Source organism: the organism of the source record quoted next, unplaced genomic scaffold (assembly GCF_019419815.1).
Source record: "Pyrus x bretschneideri cultivar Hongxiangsu unplaced genomic scaffold, Pyrus_bretschneideri_v1 Contig14, whole genome shotgun sequence".
Lineage (NCBI taxonomy): Eukaryota > Viridiplantae > Streptophyta > Magnoliopsida > Rosales > Rosaceae > Pyrus > Pyrus x bretschneideri.
This window is the reverse complement of record NW_025999435.1, coordinates 6782250-6808219: the sequence shown is the minus strand read 5'-3', so window position 1 is coordinate 6808219 and position 25970 is coordinate 6782250. Positions and strand designations below refer to the sequence as shown.

Genomic DNA, 25970 nt, shown 5'->3' with positions numbered 1-25970 from the left:
GCACAAAGTCATGTCAAATCTCAAATGGCACAAAGTCATATCAAATCTGAATGCACGAAGCCATGTCAAGTCTCAAATGGTACAAAGCCACATTAAGTCTCAAATGGAACAAAGCCACTTCAAATTCCAAATGGCACGAAGTTGCTCCAAGTGGTTTGTGCCTCTCCTGCATGAGCTAAAATTGCACAAGGCATCAAATCCAGACAAATACATTTCGAACTATGCCGGGTTAATTCTGACAAGGATACATAGGCAGTCTAGTACCACATCATAGACACAACCGCAAAGCCCAAGTACAAAATCAAATCCCTGGTTTACTGTAGCAAATTCACCCAAATCCAAATCAAATCCCTGGTTCATTCGACCAAATTGACTACAAATCCAAAATCAAATCCCTGGTTCATTCACCCAATTTCACCCAAATAAACCAAACACCAATTCCTTTTAGTGGGTCATTCACTCACCAAAAACCCAAAGCTCAAACCAAAAGAACTACGAGTGACTTGATCCCTCAAAAGGGTACGTAGGCAATCTACGGCTCTACCTAGATGCAGTCGCAAAATCAAACAAACACAAAATCCTCAAAATATTTTTCCTGTTAGAATCAAAGGATATTCCTTTTTAAAAAGAAGGGTCATAATTAATAGGCGCGTAGCCTAGTATGGGTCGAACTAAAATTAATAAAACCCCCTTCGACAAAATGAGGGTAAAATTGTTTCAAGTGAATTATTTGTTTACATACTGTGTACAATTTTTGCTCAACAAAACCGATGTGCAAGAAAACAGGCACACTGCTTGACCATCCAAACTAGCACATATTTATAAGAAGAACAAACCTATACATGAAATCTCCTTGACCATTAGAAATGATAAAATGACAAACCCCACAGAGTTAAAATCTAAAGGAACATGTAAGATGACATAGGAATCATTTCCTTTCAAACAATATGGAAAATCGACGGAAAACAACTTGGTGTTTGTATCGGTTATAATAATAGAAAATGTGAAAATGTTAGCAACGTGGTTTCGTGGTGTAGTTGGTTATCACGTCAGTCTAACACACTGAAGGTCTCCGGTTCGAACCCGGGCGAAGCCATTTGTTTAATTGTTTTTTTTTCCTTCCAGTCATTTTAACTAATGCATTTTACTTCTGCCAAGTGTTTTTAAATTTTTCACCAACTGGTTGAGGCAAACCTTGGACATGCAAAGCACCAGTTTGTCAATTGCAGGAGGAGGTTTAGACCTTGTGCTTATTGTAACTTGCAAGTGGGTGTGGTAAGAAATTGGGTTCACCAATTTTCAGCTGGAATAGTACTACAACTCCAAGCTCTTATCTCCAATTAAGGTATGAATTTCAAACCCTTATTCCACACGGCACATCCTATTGGAATAATAGGGTCTAATTGCTATATTAAATCAAATAGAAAATTAAGAAATAGTTCATGTAATTATATATCAAAATTAATGTATGCACATGAGTAACCAATGTTAAATGAATATGACATAATGGATTAGAAAAACATGGAAATACGGTCGAGGCAAGTGTTAGACACTTTGTCCTTAAGACAAGTTTACGCCGCATATAGTACTCATGGTTGATCGGGGGTTGTCTCCCAATATACAACGACCACACCCTTGTATTCCAAATCACAAGGCTCCATAAAACCACGATTGTGTTGAAAACTCTCTCATATGGACTCAATGAGACTCTAATATTTAGTGCACTATATGTATGAATATATGTATCATTAAAAGCTATTTATGTTTATAGGGGACTTTCCTACTTAGAGAATTTGAGATACCTCTTTGGAAAGCATATGACCATTCATGAAGAGTCAAAAGCTACAACTCTTCATTAGGATAGACACATATTTCTACCAAAATGCATCACTTCTAATGTCTATTCAATTAATTAATTTAATATAATAAAAATAATATTAAATTTTCCAACAATCCCCCACATGAATGGAAATTTGACCCAACACTATGCAAATGACAATGCAGACATTAGAGAGAGAATTCAATAGGAAAATTGATAGTAAATTACTATTGGATTTACTTGGCTAATCAGTGAACGCGATGTCTTGAACGGCTCGACCGTTTATGTAAACCAAAATAATAGTACAGTACACTTCCAGACACCCAGTGGTTGCTTGGTTGTGTTCATTTTGATCCTCAACAATTCTTAGTTCCCCATGAGTGCTTTTAGAGAATTAAGCCCTTTAGAAAATTCTCACAGGAACGGCCCCATTCCTCGCTCAAGATAGGTGACTTCCCATTAAGAGTATCATGCAATACCCCACTTGTAATTTCCAAGTATAAGAATCATTAAAAGCAAAGCTTATCCTAAACACACTACAGATAGCACTGTTTCATCATACGACATGGGTAGGAGATTATGTCCGCAGTGCTCCCATTGAAACATCCACAACTCTGTTGTCCCTTTGAACCTAGATCTTGGGATCTCCAGTTAGCTAGGTTGGGTTGCCATTATGGTGATTCTTAAGACGTAGGCTTTTAACCCATTCCCCTCAATGATACAACTTATTCTCTAGTTAGACCTTTATTTGATTGGATCCACTAGGTTGGTGACTATCACTTATGTTGCGCACCTCCATTTATGAAATTATATTTCATCCGAGAGTAGTTGTTTTTAATATAATTCCTCCAAACATGGGTTTGGACTTGATAAGTAATTTGCTAACACTTGAGTAAACTCCCCCACATTTAAGGTATTTGCTAGAAGATCTCCAACTTTTTAGTACCTCAAAATTTCAATCATAAGATATAATCGTTATCTCTTTCTAGAAGCAAATTAATTTTATATTCTTTTTAAGTATATTCCATTTCTCAAAATACCTAAGCCACCCCCACAATTCCGTTACATTGTGGTTGCTTTTCTTTGCCATCAATAATCCATTCATCATGCTTAAAGAAATAGAAAATTGTAGATAAATTTCTCTCATCCGTCTTCGTAGGCCATTAAGCCTCACTAGCCCTTCTAAGGAGACGTTGGCTACTTATTTTCCTTAGCCCTATGAACTTACCGAGTCACTTGTTTCCTTAATGAGGCTTCTAATTATTTGATCAAACATGATCTAAGGTTTCTTCCCTTTGTGGGAATACTTCTTTTGCCGTCACATATGTTTGCAAATGATATTGCCACATCGGAATATCAACTCCAGGCGCAAACCAATGATCAATCCAAGTCTCTACTTCTTAACTATCCTAAAATTAAAGGATTTAAAGCACAGAATTGAGAAAGTGAAGAATCCTGAGTCTCAAGGAAGGAGATGAAAAGATAAGCTTAGAATATTCAATCTTTTATTAACCGCCTAAACCTATTACATCAGCTATATATAGTTGCAAAATGTTAGCTTCCTAGCTACGCTATTACAAAGCTTACACTCTAAGCAAACAATACACAAATGACAAGTGTTCGAATATACAATTGACAAGTGGGAGTACCTAACTAATATTAACATTTCTGTCATTACCCCTCTCCCCCCGCAAGCTGAGCTTGGGGACCAAAGATTAAGATTCGAGCTTAATCGAACATAGTCTGGACTGAAAACCTTTGGTGAAGAGGTCTGCAGGTTGTTCCTTTGTTGAATATTAATCAAGACGATCTCTCGAAATTTCAAAAATAGAATTAATAGTCTTTCCCATTCCTTTTTTTCATCTCCTAAGCATGAAACTCGGTTCTAAATGACGCTCGCCACAAATAAGCAGTTAAAAATACGCAACAAAGAATTATGAAGAAAAAAAAAAAAAAAAAAAAAAGAGGTGGGGGGATGCAACACGAGGACTTCCCAGGAGGTCACACATCCTAGTACTACTCTCGCCCAAACTCGCTTAACTTCGGAGTTTTGATGGGATCCGGTGCATATGAGTTGGTATGATCGCATCCGTTAGTCTATGACTTGTAATTGTACATAATCGTTTCTTTGGCCATGACCTCATAACCTTTATGCATGTGCAAATCACATCGGCTCCGAACGTTTGCACGAAATTCAAAAATATTAATCAAGATCATCATTCGAACTTGAAAAAAAAAATTGAATTAATTCTATTTCTCATCTATTTCTTTCATCTCCCAATGAATATTAATCATGATGATCCCTCGGAATTCCAAAAATAGAATTAATAGTCTTTCCCATTCCTTTCTTTCATCTTCTAAGCACGAGACTTGGTTTTGAACGGCGTGCGCCACAAATAAGCAACTAACAAAGAATTATTAAGGAAAAAAAAGAGCCGGGGGGATGTAACACGAGGACTTCCCAGAAAGTCACCTATCCTTGTACTACTCTCGCCCAAACCCGCTTAACTTTGGAGTTCTAATGGGATTCGATGCATGTGAGTTGGTATGATTTCAGCCGTTAGTCTATGACTTGTAATTGTACATAATTGTTTCTTTGGCCATGACCCCGTAACCTTTATGCATGTGCAAATCACATCGGCTCTGAACGTTCGCACGAAATTCAAAAATATTAATCAACACCATCCTCAGAAATTAAAAAAAAACAATTGAATTAATTGTCTTTCTCATCTATTTCTTTCATCTCCCAAGGAATATTAATCAAGATCATCCCTTGGAATTCCAAAAATAGAATTAATAGTCTTTCCCATTCCTTTCTTTCATCTCCTAAGCATGATACTCGGTTCTGAACGACGCACGCCCCAAATAAGCAACTAAGAATACGCAACAAAGAATTATGAGGGGGGAAAAAAAAAAAAGAGCCGGGGGAATGCAGCACAAGGACTTCCCAGGAGGTCACCTATCCTTGTACTACTCTCGCCCAAACCTACTTAATTTCGAAGTTCTAATGGGATCCAGTGCATGTGAGTTGGTATGATCGCATCCCTTAGTCTATGACTTGTAATTGTACATAATCGTTTCTTTGGCCATTACCCTGTAACCTTTATGCATGTGCAAATCACATCAGCTCTGAACATTCGCACGAAATTCAAAAATATTAATCAAGACCATCCTTCGAAATTAAACAAAAAAAAATTGAATTAATTTTCTTTCTCATCTATTTCTATCATCTCCCAAGGAATATTAATCAAGATGATCCCTTGGAATTCCAAAAATAGAATTAATTGTCTTTCCCATTCCTTTCTTTCATCTCCTAAGTGATGTGAGAATTATACGCACACAAATTAAACCCTCTTTTTATCAATTGTAGTGAAGAATGTAAATAGGGATCGTTCTTAACTGGGGATTAGGAGGGATTGCAAAATCACTTGGAAACTGACTCAAAAACGTAAAATAAAGTTTAAAACACTAAACTAGACTCAAAGAATGCAAAACTAAACACTTAAAACACTAAAACAAACCAAAAGACTCAAACAGCACCCAAAACACTCAAAACAGCCTTAAAAACACTTTCTGGGCAGTTTTGAGCACTTTGACTACTTTGGACGAAATTGGGTAATAAAATGAATCAAAACACTTAAAAACACAAACTAAGACACTTTCTAACTAAGTTGGACACTAAAGCAAAGGGGGATTGAGTTTTTGACGAAATTAAATAAAATGCACAGAATGTAATTCAAACAGATTGTAAAGATGAATTTGATGAAAATATGGATGAAATGCTAGCTAGAGGGTTCTTCTCCACACATGTCACACTTGCACACAAAACGATTTCTAATTGTTTTTCAATAAACCATGAATTCTCAACGCCCCAGATTAACCGTGAATTGCACTAATTAACCCTCAGATTTTCCTAACGTTATTGAATTGGATGATTGCATACGACAACCCAAAACATTCCCCACAAGTCCCCTACATGATTGCATAATAGAGATACAAGCAAGAATCATTAAGTTCTATGAAAACCATAAGCGTTGACGAAACACTTGTTACTATGATTGCATGAAACTTATGCCAAGAATTTACTTAACGCGATTGAGATCATCAACCTTTACTACTTGTGAATATAATTCCATAACGATTAGGTGAAATTTCCTTATATCCTAGCATCCAATTTATGCATGATAATTAAGCGTGCACTCTCAACCAACACACACAAATCAATTTAATTCACATAGATAAGTAAATTGAATTCACAACTTATGAAACGCAATTGGAAGTAATCAAATCATATTGCAAGCATAAACATGTATTTCGAATCCCCCCCTAGCCAAGGGGGGGTTTAGTTCCTCATACGCACAAAACAAAGAGAATTGAAATTAAACATTGAAATCAAGGAAAAGAAACACCTAAAAATTCCAACAACTCAAACTTGAATTGTATGAACGTTTAGGCCCTTCTCCTCCTCTTTGTTGCGGCACAAGGTCTAAGGATAGGTTTTGGGGGTTATGAATGGTGTAGAATGATGTGTTTAGGATAGGGATGGATGTAGGGGACTTCAAGGCTTATTTTTGGGCAAAAAATATGAAGAATGGTGAAGTATGGATGTGTTATAGAGAGGGGATGAATTTCTGGCGTGAATGGTGAATGAATAAATGGTTCTTTTGTGGCTGCAATGGATGTTTATTTATAGGTGGATGAATGATTAAAGAGGGAATATGACAGCTAGGTTGGTTGGTGGCTGCCATCATGAAGAGTGCATGGATGTGGCTGAATGGGTTAAAGAGGGAATGATGATGGGAGAGCATGTGGGTGACAGCTAGGTTGGTTGGTGGCTGCAATGGAGGTGTGGAATGATGATGGGAGAGCATGTGAGTGAATTATGAAGAGTGAATGCATGTAGGGTGCTGCTATGGTGGGAAATATTGGGCAGAAAATATCCTAAGGCTTTATTACTTAGTTTAGGAAATGATGTAACTCCAAATCCTCCTTTAGGTCTTCAATTTCGTCCATTCCTTTTGCTCCAAGCATATGCTATCCATTCCAAGCACAATTTTGCTCCAAAATGCTCCAAATGCATCATTTTGCATACTTTGCCCTTAAATCCTGAAAATACATAAAACTAGCTTAAAAGACTACTTTACTAAGGAAAAACACTTTAAATGCACAAGACAAGCTAAACTAAGGTGCATAAATATGCTCCTATCACTAAGCACGAACTCGGTTTTGAACGACGCACGACAAAAATAAGCAACTAAAAATACGCAACAAAGAATTATGAAGAAAAAGAAAAAAAAAAAAAAAAAAAAGCCGGGGGGATGCAACACAAGGATGTCCCAGGAGGTCACCCATCCGATGCATGTGAGTTGGTATGGTCGCATCCGGTAGTCTATGACTTGTAATTGTCCATAATCGTTTCTTTGGCCATGACCCCATAACCTTTATGCATGTGCAAATCACATCAGCTCCGAACGTTCACATGAAATTCAAAAATATTAATCAACACCATCCTTCGGAATTTAAAAAAAAATGGAATTGATTGTCTTTCTTATTGATTTCTTTCATCTCCGAAGGAATATTAATCAAGATGATCCCACAGAATTCCAAAAATAGAATTAATAGTCTTTCTCATTCCTTTTTATCATCTCCTAAGCACGAGACTCGGTTCTGAACAACCCGCGGCACAAATAAGCAACTAAAAATACCCAACAAATAATTATGAAGGAAAAAAAAAAGAGCGAGTGGGATGCAACATGAGGACTTCCCAAGAGATCACCCATCCTAGTACTACTCTCGTCCAAACTCGCTTAACTTCGAAGTTCTTATGGGATCTAGTGCAAGGGAGTCGGTATGATCGCATCCATTAGTCTATGACTTATAATTGTACATAATCGTTTCTTTGGCCATGACCCCGTAACCTTTATGCATGTGCCAATCACATCGGCTCCGAACGTTCGCACGAAATTCAAAAATATTGATCAAGACAATCCCTCGAAATTAAAAAAAAAATGAATTAAATGATTTTCGCATCTATTTCTTTCATCTCACAAGGAATATTAATCAAGACGATCAGTCGGAATTCGAAAAATAGAATTAATAGTCTTTCCCATTCTTTTCTTTCATCTCCTAAGGACGACACTCGGTTCTGAACAACGCGCGCCACAAATAAGCAATTAAAATACACAACAAAGAATTATTAAAAAAAAAAAAAAAAAAAAGAGGCGGGGGGGATGCAACACGAGGACTTCCCAGGAGGTCACCCATCCTAGTACTACTCTCGCTCAAACTTGCTTAACTTCGGAGTTTTGATGGGACCTGGTGCATGTGAGTTGGTATGATCGAATCAGTTAGTTTATGACTTGTAATTGTACATAATCGTTTCTTTGGCCATGACCCCGTAACCTTTATACATGTTCAAATCACATCGACTCCGAACGTTCGCACGAAATTCAAAAATACCAATCAAGGCCATCCTTCAAAATAAAATAAAAAATTGAATTAATTTTCTTTCTTATCTATTTTTTTCATCTCCCAAGGAATATTAATCAATATGATCCCTCGGAATTCGAAAAATAGAATTAATAGTGTTTCCCATTCCTTACTTTCGTCTCCTAAGCACGAGGGTTCTGAACGACGCGCGCCACAAATACGCAACTAAAACTACACAACAAAGAATTATGAAGGAAAAAAAAAAAAAAAAAAGAGCCGGGGGGATGCAACATGAGGACTTCCCAGGAGGTCACTTATCCGAGTACTACTACTCTTGCCCAAACTCACTTAACTTCGGAGTTCTGATGGGATCCGATGCATGCGAGTTGGTATGATCACATCCATTAGTCTATGACTTGTAATTGCACATGATCGTTTCTTTGGCCACGACCCCGTAACCTTTATGCATGTGCAAATCACATCGGCTCCGAACGTTCGCACGAAATTCAAAAATATTAATCAAGGCCATCCTTCGAAATTAAAAAAAATAAAAATTGAATTAATTGTCTTTTGCATCTATTTCTTTCATCTCCCAAGGAATATTAATCAAGATGATCCCTCGGAATTCCAAAAATAGGATTAATAGTCTTTCCCATTGCTTTCTTTCATCTCCTAAGCACGAGACTCGGTTCGGAACGACACGTGCCACAAACAATTAACTAAAAATACGCACCAAAGAATTATGAAGAAAAAAAAAAGCTAGGGGGGATGCACCACGGGGACTTCCTAGAAGGTCACTCATCCTAGTACTACTCTCGCCCAAACTCGACTAACTTCGGAGTTCTGATGGGATCTGGTGCATGTGAGTTGGTATGATCGCATCCCTTAGTCTATGACTTGTAATTGTACATAATCGTTTCTTTGGCCATTACCCTGTAACCTTTATGCATGTGCAAATCACATCGGCTCTGAACATTTGCACGAAATTCAAAAATATTAATCAAGACCATCCTTCGAAATTAAACAAAAAAAAATTGAATTAATTTTCTTTCTCATCTATTTCTATCATCTCCCAAGGAATATTAATCAAGATGATCCCTTGGAATTCCAAAAATAGAATTAATTGTCTTTCCCATTCCTTTCTTTCATCTCCTAATCACGAACTCGGTTTTGAACGACGCACGACAAAAATAAGCAACTAAAAATACGCAACAAAGAATTATGAAGAAAAAGAAAAAAAAAAAGCCGGGGGAATGCAACACAAGGACGTCCCAGGAGGTCACCCATCCGATGCATGTGAGTTGGTATGATCGCATCTGGTAGTCTATGACTTGTAATTGTTCATAATCGTTTCTTTGGCCATGACCCCGTAACCTTTATGCATGTGCAAATCACATCGACTCCGAACGTTCACACGAAATTCAAAAATATTAATCAACACCATCCTTCGGAATTTAAAAAAAAAATGGAATTGATTGTCTTTCTTATTGATTTCTTTCATCTCCCAAGGAATATTAATCAAGATGATCCCACAGAATTCCAAAAATAGAATTAATAGTCTTTCCCATTCCTTTCTGTCATCTCCTAAGCACGAGACTCGGTTCTGAACAACACGCGGCACAAATAAGCAACTAAAAATACGCAACAAATAATTATGAAGGAAAAAAAAAAAAAGAGCCGGTGGGATGCAACATGAGGACTTCCCAAGAGATCACCCATCCTAGTACTACTCTCGTCCAAACTCGCTTAACTTCGATGTTCTTATGGGATCTAGTGCAAGGGAGTCGGTATGATCGCATCCATTAGTCTATGACTTGTAATTGTACATAATCGTTTCTTTGGCCATGACCCCGTAACCTTTATGCATGTGCAAATCACATCGGCTCCGAACGTTCGCACGAAATTCAAAAATATTGATCAAGACAATCCCTCGAAATTAAAAAAAAATTGAATTAAATGATTTTCGCATCTATTTCTTTCATCTCACAAGGAATATTAATCAAGACGATCAGTCGGAATTCGAAAAATAGAATTAATAGTCTTTCCCATTCTTTTCTTTCATCTCCTAAGGACGACACTCGGTTCTGAACAACGCGCACCACAAATAAGCAACAAAAAATACACAACAAAGAATTATTAAAAAAAAAAAAAAAAAAAAAAAGAGGCGGGGGGATGCAACACGAGGACTTCCCAGGAGGTCACCCATCCTAGTACTACTCTCGCCCAAACTTGCTTAACTTCGGAGTTTTGATGGGACCTGGTGCATGTGAGTTGGTATGATCGAATCAGTTAGTTTATGACTTGTAATTGTACATAATCGTTTCTTTGGCCATGACCCCGTAACCTTTATACATGTTCAAATCACATCGGCTCCGAACGTTCGCACGAAATTCAAAAATACTAATCAAGGCCATCCTTCAAAATAAAATAAAAATTGAATTAATTTTCTTTCTTATCTATTTTTTTCATCTCCCAAGGAATATTAATCAATACGATCCCTCGGAATTCGAAAAATAGAATTAATAGTGTTTCCCATTCCTTACTTTCGTCTCCTAAGCACGAGGGTTCTGAATGACGCGCGCCACAAATACGCAACTAAAAATACACAACAAAGAATTATGAAGGAAAAAAAAAAAAAAAAAGAGCCGGGGGGATGCAACATGAGGACTTCCCAGGAGGTCACTTATCCGAGTACTACTCTTGCCCAAACTCACTTAACTTCGGAGTTCTGATGGGATCCGATGCAGGCGAGTTGGTATGATCACATCCATTAGTCTATGACTTGTAATTGTACATGATCGTTTCTTTGGCCACGACCCCGTAACCTTTATGCATGTGCAAATCACATCGGCTCCGAACGTTCGCACGAAATTCAAAAATATTAATCAAGGCCATCCTTCGAAATTAAAAAATAAAAATTGAATTAATTGTCTTTTGCATCTATTTCTTTCATCTCCCAAGGAATATTAATCAAGATGATCCCTCGGAATTCCAAAAATAGGATTAATAGTCTTTCCCATTGCTTTCTTTCATCTCCTAAGCACGAGACTCAGTTCGGAACGACACACGCCACAAACAAGCAACTAAAAATACGCACCAAAGAATTATGAAGAAAAAAAAAAAAGAGCCAGGGGGGATGCACCACGGGGACTTCCTAGAAGGTCACTCATCCTAGTACTACTCTCGCCCAAACTCGACTAACTTCGGAGTTCTGATGGGATCCAGTACATGTGAGTTGGTATGATCGCATCCGTTATTCTATGACTTGTAATTGTACATAATCGTTTCTTTGGCCATGACCCCGCAACCTTTATGCATGTGCAAATCACATCGGCTGCGAACGTTCACACGAAATTCAAAAGTATTAATCAAGACCATCCTTCGGAATTAAAAAAAATAAATGGAATTAATTGTCTTTCTCATCTATTTCTTTCATCTCCCAAGGAATATTAATAAAGATGATCCCACGGAATTCCAAAAATAGAATTAATAGTCTTTCCCATTCCTTTCTATCAACTCCTAAGAAAGAGACTTGGTTCTGAACGACACGCGGCACAAATAAGCAATTAAAAATACGCAACAAAGAATTATGAAGGAAAAAAAAAACAAAGAAGCCGGTGGGATGCAACATGAGGACTTCCAAAGAGGTCACCCATCCTAGTACTACTCTCGCTCAAACTCGCTTAACTTCGGAGTTCTTATAGGATCCGGTGCATGTGAGTTGGTATGATCGCAATTGTTAGTCTATGACTTGTAATTGTACATAATCGTTTCTTTGGCCATGACCCTGTAACCTTTATGCAAGTGGAAATCACATCGGCTCTGAACGTTCACACAAAATTCAAAAATATTAATCAACACCATCCTTCGAAATTAAAAACAAAAATTGAATTAATTGTCTTTCGCATCTATTTCTTCATCTCCCAAGGAATATTAATCAAGATGATCCCTTGGAATTCCAAAAATAGAATTAATAGTCTTTCCCATTCCTTTCTTTCATCTCCTAAGCACAAGACTTGGTTCTGAACAACGCGCGCCACAAATAAGCAACTAAAAAGACGCAACAAAGAATTTGGTGGGAAAAAAAAAATGGAGCCAAGGGGAAGCAACACAAGGACTTCTTAGTAGGTCACCCATCCTAGTACTACTCTTACCCAAACTCGCTTAACTTCAGAGTTCTGATGAAATCCGGTGCATGTGAGTTCGTATGATCACATCCGCTAGTCTATGACTTGTAATTGTACATAATTGTTTCTTTGGCCATGACTCCGTACCCTTTACACATGTGCATATCACATCAGCTCCGAACGTTCGCACGAAATTCAAAAATATTAATCAAGACCATCCTTCGAAATTAAAAAAAAAAATTGAATTAATTGTCTAGTGCATCTATTTCTTTCATCTCCCAAGGAATATTAATTAAGATGATCTCTCGGAATTCCAAAAATAGAATTAATAGTCTTTCCCATTGCTTTTTTTCATCTCCTAAGCACAAGACTCGGTTCGGAACGACGCGCGCCACAAATAAGCAACTAAAAATACGCACCAAAGAATTATGAAGAGAAAAAAAAGAACAAAAGAGCCGGGGGGATGCAACACGAGGACTTCCTAGGAGGTCACTCATCCTAATACTACTCTCGCCCAAACTTGACTAACTTAGGAGTTCTGATGGGATCCGGTGCATGTGAGTTGGTATGATCGCATCCGTTAGTCTATGACTTGTAATTGTACATAATCGTTTCTTTGGCCATGACCCCGCAACCTTTATGCATGTGCAAATCACATCGGCTCCGAATGTTCACACGAAATTGAAAAGTATTAATCAGGACCATCCTTCGGAATTAAAAAAAAAATGGAATTAATTGTCTTTCTCATCTATATCTTTCATCTCCCAAGGAATATTAATCAAGATAATCCCACGGAATTCCAAAAATAGAATTAATAGTCTTTCCCATTCATTTTTGTCATCTCTTAAGAACGAGACTCGGTTTTGAACGACGCGCGGCACAAATAAGCAATTAAAAATACGCAACAAAGAATTATGAAGGAAAAAAACAAAAAAAAGAGCCAGTGGGATGCAACATGAGGACTTCCCAAGAGGTCACGCACCCTAATACTACTCTCGCCCAAGCTCGCTTAACTTCGGAGTTCTTATGGGATCCGGTGTAGGTGAGTTGGTATGATCGCATCCGTTAGTCTATGACTTGTAATTGTACATAATCGTTTCTTTGGCCATGACCCCGTAACCTTTATGCATGTGCAAATCACATCGGCTTCGAACGTTCGCACAAAATTCAAAAATATTAATCAAGACCATCCTTCGAAATTAAAAAAAAAAATTGAATTAATTGTTTTTCTCATCTATTTCTTTCATCTCCCACGGAATATTAATGAAGATGATCCCTCGGAATTTCAAAAATAGAATTAATAGTCTTTCCCATTCCTTTCTTTCATCTTCTAAGCACGAGACTCGGTTCTGAACGACACGCACCACAAATAAGCAACTAAAAATACGCAACAAAGAATTATGAAGAAAAAAAAAAAAAAAAAGAGCCTGAGGGGATGCAACATGAGGACTTCCTAGGAGATCACCCATCCTAGTACTACTCTCACCCAGCGCTCCTAGTACAAGTTTCCAGTACGATAGGAAAATATCGCCATGGAAGATAGGAAAATATCGCCTAGGAAAATATCGCATACGCTCCTAGTACAAGTTTCTTGTATATGTGGAGATTTTTGTGATGTATGGTGATTATCGATTGATGTGACAAGTCAACTCGCTTTCTATTGGTTCAAAAGGACAACATTTTCACGTCTTGGTGCTGGAAGGTATTCTAGTTAACCTTGGGTATGTGTCTACCCTACTATTGCCTTGAAGCGGAAGCACTATCTAGAAGAACTGTAGACGTTGGAAGTGCAGTCGTGACCATTAATTACTCAATCACCCAGCAAACGCGCTGGTTGAATGAATCTTTACCGTGGTGATTGAGTAACTCGAAAACTACTTGTTGTAGTTGATGCTATACATCCAATCCAGTTAGCTTGTTCTCTAGATTTGATGGACTTGCTTTGATCCTCAAATTCTCGAGTATTCTTCTAGCCTTCTCAATGTAGTTACTTTCTCACTAAGTTCGAGAGAATTCACTATGAATTTGCTTGCTAAGGCGCTGCAGACTACGTTGGCTCGACTACATGACAGATATGTCACTATTATATCTTATCGGGATACATGTTTTATTTCCAAGTGTTTGGGAAGCCTTCTTGAAGGTCACGTGTAGTAAATTGTAGTTGACTATATATTTCCCTCAAACTAACAACCAGTCTGAACTAACTATCTAAACTTTCTTGGTGTGTTATGTTTTTTTGCTTTATAGTTGTAGCATGATCGTATTAGATACTTATCTTCGCTAGAAATGCTTGTAACTACAGTTACAAAATTGTTGGTCTTTGTTGTGACACTCTGGAGATTTGGAATGGAGATTCTTTGCTTAGCACTTGCTTGACTAAGGAGTTTTATGAACAACTGTTCAATTATGAGGGTGCACATTATAGAAATGTTATCTTATTGTTGTTGTTACCTAAGACCAACTCCAATGGTGGACTAAAAGCCAAATTACCTCCCAAAATTTCCCCCCAAACCCAATCCAACCGAAGGGGAAAATTTGGGCTAAATGCTAAATGCTAAAGCAAGGCCAAATTCCCCCCAAAATTTAGCCCAGACATTGGAGTGGACTCCACCCAATATTTATCGGAATTTAAATTTTTTAGATTAAAATGTTCATAAAATTAATTTAGACCAACTCCAATGGTGGGCTAAAAGCCAAATTACCCTCCAAAATTTCCCTCCAAACCCAATAAAACCCAAGGGGAAATTTGGGCTAAATGCTAAATGCTAAATGCTAAACCAAGGCCAAATTCCCCCCAAAATTTAGCTCATAAATTGAAGTGGACTCCACTCAATATTTATCGGAATTTAAATTTTTTTAGATTAAAATGTTCATAAAATTAATTTACAATAGTCTACATATTTATTTTTTTTTAAATTTAATTTAACAAAAAAAAATAGCCTAAGTTCATTCTTTAATAATTCCCGGCTAAAATTTTAGGCTAGAACGGTTGGAGCAGAAAAGTTGTTTCTGGGCTAAAAGCTAAATTTTTCGGGCTAAAATATTTGGTTTTTAGCCCAACCATTGGAGATGGTTTGACGATAGTCTACATATTTATTTTTTTAAAATTTAATTTAACAAAAAAAATAGCCTAAGTTCATTCTTTAATAATCCCGAGCTAAAATTTTAGGCTAGAATGGTTGGAGCAGAAAAGCTGTTTCTAGGCTAAAAGCTAAATTTTCCGAGCTAAAATATTTGGCTTTTAGCCCAACATTGGAAATGGTCTAAGGAGGGGTAAGTGTAAGAGGGGTAAGTGCGTGAGCATGGTAGAGACTTTATCCGATATTGTTTGTGTATTTCCCAATGAGCGGCATGATGGTAATATTGCACCCTTGGAAATTTGTTACTTGCTTATCATGACAACAGTGAGCTGTCGATATCGCGGGCTGCAGACTGTAATATCAAGGACTTATTTGTTGGATTAGTTAACCAAGTAAATAGGTTGATTCTTTTATGTTAGTGCTTACTTAGAACTTATGTGTTTGTTGTATTTTACCTATTTATTACTTGGGCTCGACCCAAGGATATTATGTACTTACTTTCGGAGTACGCAACACTCAGGAACGTAGTTGAAAATGTTATTTTCAATTTTAAGTATCAGTACAACTACTCTAACCTTATGTTGCTAATTATATGTATTTTTGACTTGATGTTAGTACATATAAATATTTTTTACTCTTTGTTTTTGAGAAAACTATTATATTATAGTATTGTACCGGAGAAGAAAGAGAGTATCGATTGGAGGCATGAACAAGAATAATGCACTATGAATCGTGACGGAGCGGCATTTTCCCTTTTTGTACAACCACTCTGACTTGATTTCTTTGTTAGTACATATATTTTTTTCTTCCCTATTTTTGAGTTTTGTGTATCAAATGATTTTAAATTTATGGGACGAAATTTTCTTAAGGGGGTAGATTGTAACAACTCGTCCATAATTTTACGTTTTTATTAATTTTAAAAGCGTAAATTTACGAAAATACCCTAGAGGCAAGGACTTTGACTTCCGTTGACCATCATCTAGAGGGGCGTAAGACTTATCCTTTTAGCATATCTGCATAGTACTTGTTGGTACGAACGCACAGACGAAAGCTGTTTGTGAGTCCGGATTATAACGGTATAGTTACAGACGTTTGAAATTGGTTATTCAAAGTTTAGTTTTAATTAAATTAAATTCCCACCTTGTGGGATGAGGCCCAATCAACCTTCAGATTAGGGAATGGTGGACCAATTAAATTAAAGGGACAAGGAACCAATTAGAAGAGAGGTAGAGGGCAGCAGCCAATCAGGAAAAAGAGGGATTTCTCCCTCCATTCTCATCAGCCTTTCAACTCGTGCAACCCAGTTCAACCTCCCATTTTCCAAGGTCGATTTTGGCCAACTCCGGTGGAGTTTTTCGACGCCACCACCACCATATTGAAGCTCTCATTCCCCTCTACAAAACCCACCCAAGAACCACCTTGATTGACCACGGTATATGGCAGTTTGAGGCCACGAAAGTCGACGAAAATCAACAGTGCTCCACCCACTCTTTTCAATGTTCCAGCGAATTGGCAAAACGATGGCCGATGCCACCACTTGGGCTTTGTAGCCCATCATCCCTGGAGCAAATCCCAACCAACCTTAACCTCGTTGGACCATCGTAGACGATGAATTGATGCGGGGAAGCTTTAGGCACCCGCCGGCCTTATGGGCAAAATTGATCATCTTCCGTCCACTTTTAGACTTCGTGTAGGTATGAAAGTTGTTCTTCTCATTGAAATCTTCATTCCTGTGAAATTTGTGAATTTTTAGAAATAGTGGAATTTTTCCGGGGATCCGGCGTGTGGTAGCAGCGTGGGCTGAGAGCCCACCTGACCATCTTAGGCTAATTTGGATGCTCCAATTCTATATTTGACATCCGTTTAGTGAAATTACGATGTTTTAATGTAGTTTTGTAGTTAACCACCTAGTTGGCTGTTATGGGGTCCTTGCATGAATTGGCGATCCGACCATTGGATCGTCACCAAATCTTAGTACCTTATAGTACGTAATATTTGAGGACCATAGGAACTTACAGATCAGAAATTCGAGGTATAGATCTTACGAATCAAATTAAGTAGGGTTGTGGACCCACCACCGACCTTTGACCGACGGTTTACTTTTAGTTAATGGGTTTCAAATCATTCTAGAACGTCCTTAGGGATGTGTTTTACGTGAGTTGCGTCTTCTATCGATATGAATTCTGAGACATAATTTGATAATTGTTCTAGTAAACGATCGTTCGTGATGCCTTGATATTTTGTGCTATGGAGTTGTAGTGCGGACTCAAGGTGAGTGGGCTGTTTATTTCTATATATATATATATATATATGGCTTATAGTTTCCATAAAATGTATTTAAATGATTTATCCCTTTTATGCCAATTTTAGTTTAATTTGGTAAATGTTCTTTGTGCTTGGAATTATAAAATGGTTATGGCATGTTCATACGTATATTTACCTGCTTATAATTATGGTACTGTGGTAGAATACTAAAATGATTCTATAGAACGCGCATGTAAATTCAGGTGAGTTTAGTATTGATTTGAATTGTGTAGCATACATATATTCATATAATTAGGCTCATCATTACTACACCCAGGTGTTAGTGCTTCCGCTCGGGGCTAGGGCCAACCTTCACGTGTATATTCACCTCCCGCACCGTATGCTCTTCTTAGATCCAAGTTAGGTGCTAGCCTTTTGTACAACTCACATTAGGTGACTCCGACTTGTAGGTGATTGCACTTAGCGCAAGCTTCATATGATTGTAACGTTAGAGAGTATATTATTATTACGTGTCGCATTAGATGACTCCGACTTGTGTGATAATATAGATTGATGAGCCATAGATGCAGTTGTACAGGTTACGTTAAGTGACTTCGTCTCACGTGCTAGTATATTGTCAAGCACATGTCTATATTTCCATTATTGTTGAATTATTCCTGTTGTGACATATTTATGATATATATTGTTGGCATACATTAAATCTTCATACTTATACATAGTATGATTTTTTTAAGGAAACTATACTTGTTTTACGACGAGGGGTTAATATAATAAAAAATAAAGGTTTTCTTTCAAATGTTGTTTTGCTGACCCACACAACTTTGTTTTTTGCCCCTCCAGGTTTAGTAGATGGGCTTATGTGTAAACGAGGGTTATGGAAAATCTCAGGAGATGGTTATTTTTAGTGTTATAACCCTCACCCTAATTAGATGTATGTTCTTATGCTCTACCATTACGTGTGAAATGGGTGCAATTCTGCTCACTCGCGTACTCTTTTGTTTAGACACTTTTAGGTTTAAATTTATTCATATTCTTTTTTCACTACACTACACTTTATGACCGCATCATCCTCCAGGTGTTGGCCAGCACAACTCGATTTTGGAGTCAAAGTGGACTTTTCAAGTCAAGGTGTGTCAATTATGCTTTCTAATTCTTTGGGTCAAATTATGTTTTTAATTTTAATTATTTATTGATTTAAATATTTTCTTTAACGAGTAACGAATTGGTTCATACTACCTGCTAATATTATCGAGTCGATTTCAGGTTGAGTCATATTACCTGTTTACTTTAATGGGTGTTATACAACACGAACTGTTAAGATATCGAGTATGTCACGAAAAAACACGAACATGAAAAACACAAAACGAATGTTAAGTCTATACACACAAGGAAGCCCAATAACATGCAACCCACAAAAACAACATATGGACTCTCAAAACAGCAACAAAGAGGGAGCCCAGAATAGAGAAACACACACAAAAAAAACCCTAGCAGCCCGACTCCACCCGACCGCCAAATAACTTGGCGTCAACCACGAGCCAACCCTCCTGCATGCGCCAGAGATGAAACCAAACCAAGCCACAAAAGTCAAAAAGGAGTAGATACCGTCGTCCTCCATCAAACACCACACGGATCGAAACTGCAACCACCAAGAGAAAGAACCGATGGGAAAATATATCCCATAGGCAATAACGCCGAGATTGACAGACATAGGTGGTGATGTGAACACCCGAGTCGAAATTAGACTCAGAACTTTACACACCCTACAGTCAAGCCACGAAACACGGCACTAGGAAAAGATTGCAGATCGAAACAATTGCAGGAATCGAGAAAGGGCGATACCAAATGGTAGTAAAATTGTTAGACCCAAGAAAATTTGCTATAGAATTGCTAGTAAAATTGAATGATAAGAAATTTTAGATACAAATATAAGTTCATGTGTTTTCCTAGTTCAAAAGAACGCCTAATTAGATTAATAGTCTCGTGGTGATAGGGTAGTTGGAAGATAGCTCATGTGGTTAAAAATTAGGTTTTTAAACCCTTATAGTAAAGTCTGTTAGAATTTATACTTAAAATTGAAAATTTCGTCAATTTTCTGTTAATTATTAGAAAAAAGTTGATGAAATTTTTAAATTTGAACATAAATCTTAACAAACTTTACTACAGAGGCTTAACTTCTAATTTTTGTTATCATATGAGCTATTTTCCAACTACTCTATCATTACGGGAACTATTAATCTAATTAAGCCTTCAAAACAAATAGTGTCATCTCTTCTGAAAAACAATTGTTTTTGCACCGAGTTTTTTATGATAAAAAAAAAGGAAAAAAGGGAAAAAAAGAAAGGAAAACGGCCTGTGGTTTATGAAACAAAGACAATCCGGCGCCGTATAAAGAAGGCTATATACACGTGAAGAGGGATGGCTCGCCCGTGGATTTGTGGAAGATGCTTCAAGCTTGTAAGCCACTGAGTCTGAACATTCTTGCGAAGACACTCCGCCTTTCCTCTTCTTCTCCCACTCGCCGTCCAACCCAATCCTTCTCCTGCAAAATGTCGTCCGACTCGCCGCCCTTAACTCACTCCATCACTCTCCCGGGTCAACTCGCCGAACCCGTCCAGATCGTTGCCGCCCCCAACATCTCCCCTTCCGAGTTCAGGCGAGTCACACCTTTCATTTCACTTTGTATTTGCAGATGTAGTCACAATTTCGATTGTAATTAAAACCCAATTACAATGCTAAGTAAGCTGTAATAGAAATGTTAATTTAAAACCAATTACAATTTTGAATCTTTGATTGTAATTAAAACCCAATTGCGATCCTAATTAATTATGCAAAAATGTGAAATTTGCAGGAGCGCCATCGATTCGTCTTTGTTCAAACAGTGGCTGAAGAACATGGAAAGTGAAAGTGGGGTTTTAAGTGGCGGCGGCTTGTTTCTTAAACGAGTTTTAATTCAGGTAATTCAAATTGAAAGTTCAATCCTTTGTATTAGCAACGGTTGTTTTAGTGGTCGCTAATTCTGAGGTGGTTAATTTTTTTGGGCAACAGGGTGTTGATTTGTTCGGAAATCGAATTGGGTTTTTGAAATTTGTAGCAGATGTGATTGATAAAGAAACTGGGAAAAAGGTATCTAATGATAATGTCCTTGTTTTTCGGTTTTCATTGGTGCCCGGAATTTTCCGTTTTGATTCTGTTGCTACATTGTGAAGTAAAACTTGCTTAGGTTCCAGGTATTGTGTTTGCAAGAGGACCGGCTGTGGCCGTGCTAATCCTTTTGGACTCAGAGGGCAAGACCTATGCTGTTCTTACTGAACAGGTAGGTCCTGACATAGGTGTTTTGCGTAGTTTTGGTGTTGCATATGTACATGTCCGTAAATTATTGAATTAGGATATGGCGGTGTGTACTTCTCAGTTCTCATGTATTCAAACCCTGTCAAACTTCATTCTTGTCTCCAAGGTTAGAATCCCGGTTGGAAGGATCATATTGGAATTGCCTGCTGGAATGTTAGATGATGACAAGGGTGATTTTCTCGGCACTGCAATCCGTGAGGTATCTCTCCCTTTTTTCACAAATATAATATGATGTACAATGTCTGAGTCCATGTATGTCTATCTCTTTCTTTTTCCTAAGGACACGAAATCACCTGGAAATTGATTTAGCTTACTTGCAAACCACAAGCCTGTAGTTTTGGTTTATACTTCAGCTAGTCACCGTATTTTTGCTACATGGATTCATTGCTTTGCTTTTATCTCAGCTCCATAAAGAGTAGCTTGCTTGGTAATTGTTCTGTTACTTTCTGTAGAATATTTGGTACGCTTTTATCCCCATTACAGGACCTAGTTTCAAATTACTTACCCTGATATTTCCAAGGTTCTCCGAGATATAGTTGACATTCATTTCTTTTCATATCTTTGACTGGCATACATGTCTGTGCTATGCATATTGCTGGTGACCAATATGCGTATTGGTTGCTTATTTGTCCTTTTATTATTTCTGTCAGGCCTGAAAATATTCCTCGTAACGTTTTATGAAATTTTCTTTGGTTTATGTTACTGCTTTTGTTCTGTTCAACTATATTGTGCTCTCACTCTTTCTACTGCAAGTTTTACAGCCGTGCCCAAACTCGAGATGCATGACTTTTATCTTTATACTTTTGGCAGGTTGAAGAGGAGACTGGTATATGCCTAAAACAAAAAGATTTGGTGGACCTCACAGCCTTCCTCGACGAATCTACTGGACGCAGAATTTTTCCTTCACCAGTAAGTTGGTGTTAATTCTTTCCTGTAGCCAAAATGCCAAAATGGAGCTTAAAATGTGGGTGGTCTCCCATTCGCTGATTTAAAATTGGAAATCACGGACTAGTTAAAATAAAATTACAACTCCCCTGGTCATTGTATTATCGCAAAGTTCGCCTTTTAGGAAGTTGAGTAGAAGGCTCCCAACCAAGGAAACTCTCTTTTCTTCCCGGCTGCCAGATAAAGCTCACTAATTTTCTATTTTTTCTTGCATAGGGAGGGTGCGATGAAGAAATAAGCCTATTTTTGTACAGAGGGCCGGTGGATAAAGGGATTATTGAGCAGCTGCAAGGGAAAGAAACAGGTCTTCGTGAACATGGCGAGCTGATTAAGCTCTGCGTGGTTCCGTATGAAAAGCTCTGGTGCACAACGGCTGATGCAAAGGTTTTAGCAGCCCTTACGCTTTATGAAATGGCCAAAAGAGAAGGGCTCTTGCCTCCGCCAAAAGCCTGAACTGCTAATCGTAACCACTATACCCTATGTTTGGTCCTCTTGAGTGCCCAGTTTGTTTTAGATCCCGACTGGATTCCTTTTATCTGCCATGTAAAGAGTGCTTCCAATTTTTACAATTTCAGTAAATTTGAGAAGAAAATAAAGAGATTGCATCCATCTCATGGTTATGGCTTTTAGGGGTTGCGCCGGGACAAGGAATTTCGGAATGAGTCAAATTTTGGCTAGGGTGTGATCATTGGAGGTGTCCACATTGGAGTTTTGGGCACCGGCGTTTGCCGGATCATGCTTTGTTTAGGGACGGCTGCTAGAATAGCGCCTTATGCTCACTAGTCGATTTACCAAGTCTGCTCTCTTGATGAATTATTGAATCGGAAGTCCTTGTAGGGTTTGATGCCGCAGTTGAGGATGGTGACGATGTGATTTCCGTCTCCATGGCTTCTCCAGATAGGATGCTGCAGGGTGCGGCGATGATAGAAATTGGTCTCTATATGATGAAACAATGTGTGCGTTCTGACACCGGAGAATGATCTTATGAAGTATAATACGAGCAAATACAATGACTCTTCGTGTACAAGGTGCCTAAGAAGGTCCAAATCTATCTAAAAGCAAATACGATAACTCTTATGGTTGTACAAAGTACCTAAGAATTTAACTATACTATAACTTCAAGTATGTTTTGTTGTCGATATCAGACCTCGCCGGCGACAAAGTTGTTGCCAGTTGATTCCCATATGGTGGTTCCATCGCAAGTGCAAAGCTTTTTGTAGTTCTCCCCGACTCCAGCACTTCTAGCAATCACAGCAGCCGCGATACCAGAGTCCAATTTATCAGCAGTTTCATATATCGCTATTGACCGCCCAATAAGATCCGCAACTCTCAGCTTCTCTTTGACCCCAGAGAAGAAGGCATTACCACTCTCATCACTTACCAGTGTTCCCAGGTCACCAAGCGGCTGAAAATCATTAAGCATAAAAACGACTTAGAGAATGCCATTCAAAGTCACTGAACGACAAGCCAGTACTATAAAACTAAGCAGAAATTACATGAAATGAAAAACAAGATTATTACCGGTGGCCAAAAATCCAACAGAAGATTAATCTAAGAGGTTGAAGGATACAGGGGAATGCGATAATTGGAAGGTTTAGAAGAGCATATTATAACAAGTTTGCAACAGATACAGATGGGCAAGCAGACAGCTGTAAAGGGTATACTATGACATTAAAATTTGTAATCAGTAATGAAAACCGTGAAAACTGCAAATACAGGCATCGTACCACTCGATAAATCTTTAAACGTGTGTTGGGAAATATGTACAGTTGTGCAAATTTCTCCAAGAGCAATTAATCGACGCGCAGCAGCGAATACAACTATAGTCCTAATTTCTGATCATATTGGTTTTTCCATTTGTGCCTCAAATAGAATAACGAAAACTCTACACCATTGATATAAATTTTACTAGAAAGAGTGTTCCTAACAGGTTACTAGGAAATTTATCAAAAGTCTAAACCACCATAGATATCAGAGGAAGAAGCGAACCTCCTTTGCTTCATTTGATGGCTTAAATACTTTTCCAGTGCTTGCAGCACCTTCCGTTAGATCACCAAATTCGTTGATCGACCAACCATGTTTTCCAGGTGTTAATCCACTAAAGTTGGCCTCAATCCTAGCCAATTCCATATTCACCTGAGCAAAACGAACCACACCAAAAATAATTGGACCCTTGAACTCAGAAACAGCAGCAGAAACCAAGAAATCTGTAAGCCATTAAAAAAAACAGGAACTATGTCAGCAACATATACTTTCATAAAACTCCAATATATTGAGCTATGAACCAAAATATGAATATAACATAAACGGAATTCTTCTGCATAAGAAATAGGATTTAGATCATTGAACCGCTAAAAGCTTAAACTCAGGTAAATTACAGCCTTTCTATATGTAACAAGAAAGACGTGGATATGTTAACTGTCCAGTTTCAATTGTTCAACTCAAAAAATTTTTACAAACAGCATTTTATCCACCAACCATACTCAAATTACAGCCCCTTTCGTTCACTTTGACTCAGTTATACTTGCCTTAATAATTGGATGAAAAACAATTATTCTTGTTTGAACAAGAATATATTCTATCTACGTCCTAGCGTTGTGCAACAAGAAATAATGACAACAAAGGAGTCACTAGACATGGATAGATATCAGCAAAAAATTGAGGGAAAGAACCCCAACATTGCATTCATCGAAAGAGAAAGGAAAAAAGATATAACCTTCAGGAATCCCCTGCCCAATTAATCTTGCTTTTCGACCAGTTTGCTCCAAAGCTTCAGTCATGGTCTTCAAAGGCGTTGAACCCAGAACCCTGACGACTTGACTGTTGAGGTCTACCTCTACACTTTTTACTCCTAGAGGAAACCAATTGAATAACAACATCAGAATACCAAACTGCCAAATACATGATTAAAAAAAAACAAAATTTCCCATTGTAATGCAGTAGCTCAGAAAAATAAAAAAAAAAAAACAAAAACAAAATTTCCCACTGTAATGCAGTAGCTCAGAAAAACTTACCATCCACAGTTTCTAACTTGTTCTTTACAGACTTGACACATCCATCACATTTCATATCCACCATGTACTCCGTCTATATACCAAATCAAAACCGAAAATTTAACTCTTCAGCGAAATCCAAAAAAAATCCTAATTTGTATTACTAAAAATGATTTACATCTGTAATTTTTCCTAACCAATACTTCAAATCATTGAAACATCTAGAAAATAAATAATTTAGATCAAAAGAAAATAAAATTCTGAAGACCGAACTTACCAGTAGCTCCGGCAAAGCGCCATCACTCTGCAATTCAAACCAAAAAAAAAAAAAAAAAAAAACCGTTTCTGTATTCAGCTTAAACCGATCAAACAAACGGAACCCATTGAAGAATCAGATTGTAACCCACTAATTATTTTTGAAAAGGGATTACAACCCATTAATAAAAAATCAAACAACAAAGTTGATGAATTTCAGCGAACCTGAAAGGATTGCTTTTGCTCCGATGTGGGCGCGTCCATCTGGATAGCCGAGGGGGAGTGGGCGAAGCTTGTAGCGAGGAACGGAGGATTTGGGTTCCGCAGAGAAGGCGCGGAGGAGAGAAAGGAGAGGTTTTGGGGTTTTGGGAATCGATACGATACAGAGGAGGAAGAAGAAGAGAAGGAAGAAAGGGCAACGGCCGCAGGAAATGCAGAGGCAGCAGCTATGACAGCAGTCGTGCCACTGACCTCAGAAATGCCATATTATTTCGTATTTTTGCATTTGGGTTTTGGGATTTGGATTTCTATTCAATTTGTTTACATCATCAATCTCAAATTGGCTGCTTGTTTTGTTGTTGATTGATTTATTTACGAGACATTTTGATATAGACGTCTTATGTTTTAAATTTTATAGACTAAACTATTTATTCTTTTTACAAATTTAATTAAACATTTTTCTACAATTTTGATATTTTAATTTTAT

General features: G+C 37.7%; 2 protein-coding genes, 8 non-coding genes and 8 pseudogenes across 11 annotated transcripts; 2 read left to right on the top strand and 16 right to left on the bottom strand.

The window, feature by feature from the left end:
* The first annotated feature begins 1022 nt into the window (after positions 1-1022).
* TRNAV-AAC lies at positions 1023-1096 on the top strand. The gene has a single exon. It is a non-coding gene; the product is annotated as a tRNA-Val (tRNA).
* Positions 1097-3791: 2695 nt separating this feature from the next.
* On the bottom strand, positions 3792-3910 carry LOC125475336. The gene has a single exon (XR_007256737.1). It is a non-coding gene; the product is annotated as a 5S ribosomal RNA (ribosomal RNA).
* A 349-nt stretch (positions 3911-4259) lies between these two features.
* LOC125475349 lies at positions 4260-4378 on the bottom strand (annotated as a pseudogene).
* A 367-nt stretch (positions 4379-4745) lies between these two features.
* On the bottom strand, positions 4746-4864 carry LOC125475344 (annotated as a pseudogene).
* A 2698-nt stretch (positions 4865-7562) lies between these two features.
* LOC125475352 lies at positions 7563-7681 on the bottom strand. The gene has a single exon (XR_007256744.1). It is a non-coding gene; the product is annotated as a 5S ribosomal RNA (ribosomal RNA).
* A 365-nt stretch (positions 7682-8046) lies between these two features.
* On the bottom strand, positions 8047-8165 carry LOC125475346 (annotated as a pseudogene).
* Positions 8166-8529: 364 nt separating this feature from the next.
* LOC125475350 lies at positions 8530-8651 on the bottom strand (annotated as a pseudogene).
* A 362-nt stretch (positions 8652-9013) lies between these two features.
* On the bottom strand, positions 9014-9132 carry LOC125475355. Its single transcript, XR_007256746.1, has one exon. It is a non-coding gene; the product is annotated as a 5S ribosomal RNA (ribosomal RNA).
* A 798-nt stretch (positions 9133-9930) lies between these two features.
* On the bottom strand, positions 9931-10049 carry LOC125475347 (annotated as a pseudogene).
* A 368-nt stretch (positions 10050-10417) lies between these two features.
* LOC125475351 lies at positions 10418-10536 on the bottom strand. The gene has a single exon (XR_007256743.1). It is a non-coding gene; the product is annotated as a 5S ribosomal RNA (ribosomal RNA).
* A 362-nt stretch (positions 10537-10898) lies between these two features.
* LOC125475337 lies at positions 10899-11017 on the bottom strand. The gene has a single exon (XR_007256738.1). It is a non-coding gene; the product is annotated as a 5S ribosomal RNA (ribosomal RNA).
* Positions 11018-11381: 364 nt separating this feature from the next.
* Positions 11382-11500, bottom strand: LOC125475338. Its single transcript, XR_007256739.1, has one exon. It is a non-coding gene; the product is annotated as a 5S ribosomal RNA (ribosomal RNA).
* Positions 11501-11867: 367 nt separating this feature from the next.
* Positions 11868-11986, bottom strand: LOC125475345 (annotated as a pseudogene).
* Positions 11987-12348: 362 nt separating this feature from the next.
* Positions 12349-12467, bottom strand: LOC125475339 (annotated as a pseudogene).
* Positions 12468-12835: 368 nt separating this feature from the next.
* Positions 12836-12954, bottom strand: LOC125475340 (annotated as a pseudogene).
* A 366-nt stretch (positions 12955-13320) lies between these two features.
* On the bottom strand, positions 13321-13439 carry LOC125475353. The gene has a single exon (XR_007256745.1). It is a non-coding gene; the product is annotated as a 5S ribosomal RNA (ribosomal RNA).
* A 6642-nt stretch (positions 13440-20081) lies between these two features.
* On the top strand, positions 20082-22625 carry LOC103962357 (nudix hydrolase 14, chloroplastic). 2 transcript variants are annotated; one of them, XM_009375055.3, is made up of 7 exons: positions 20083-20376; positions 20572-20677; positions 20769-20846; positions 20944-21036; positions 21178-21270; positions 21882-21980; positions 22233-22625. In XM_009375055.3, the coding sequence occupies exons 1-7, from the start codon at positions 20165-20167 to the stop codon at positions 22467-22469; spliced, it is 918 nt and encodes a 305-aa protein (XP_009373330.2). In that variant the 5' UTR covers positions 20083-20164; the 3' UTR covers positions 22470-22625. The 2 variants fall into 2 exon arrangements, with proteins under 2 accessions (XP_048435920.1, XP_009373330.2); XM_048579963.1 differs by lacking the exon at positions 20944-21036 and having other exon boundaries at positions 20082-20376.
* A 348-nt stretch (positions 22626-22973) lies between these two features.
* Positions 22974-25764, bottom strand: LOC103962355 (copper chaperone for superoxide dismutase, chloroplastic/cytosolic). The gene is given in 7 exon segments (XM_009375053.3): positions 22974-23421; positions 24006-24223; positions 24733-24867; positions 25031-25103; positions 25287-25313; positions 25490-25723; positions 25726-25764. Coding segments are annotated over 7 exon segments (975 nt in total). The 5' UTR covers positions 25750-25764; the 3' UTR covers positions 22974-23157.
* Between the last annotated feature and the right edge of the window lie 206 nt (positions 25765-25970).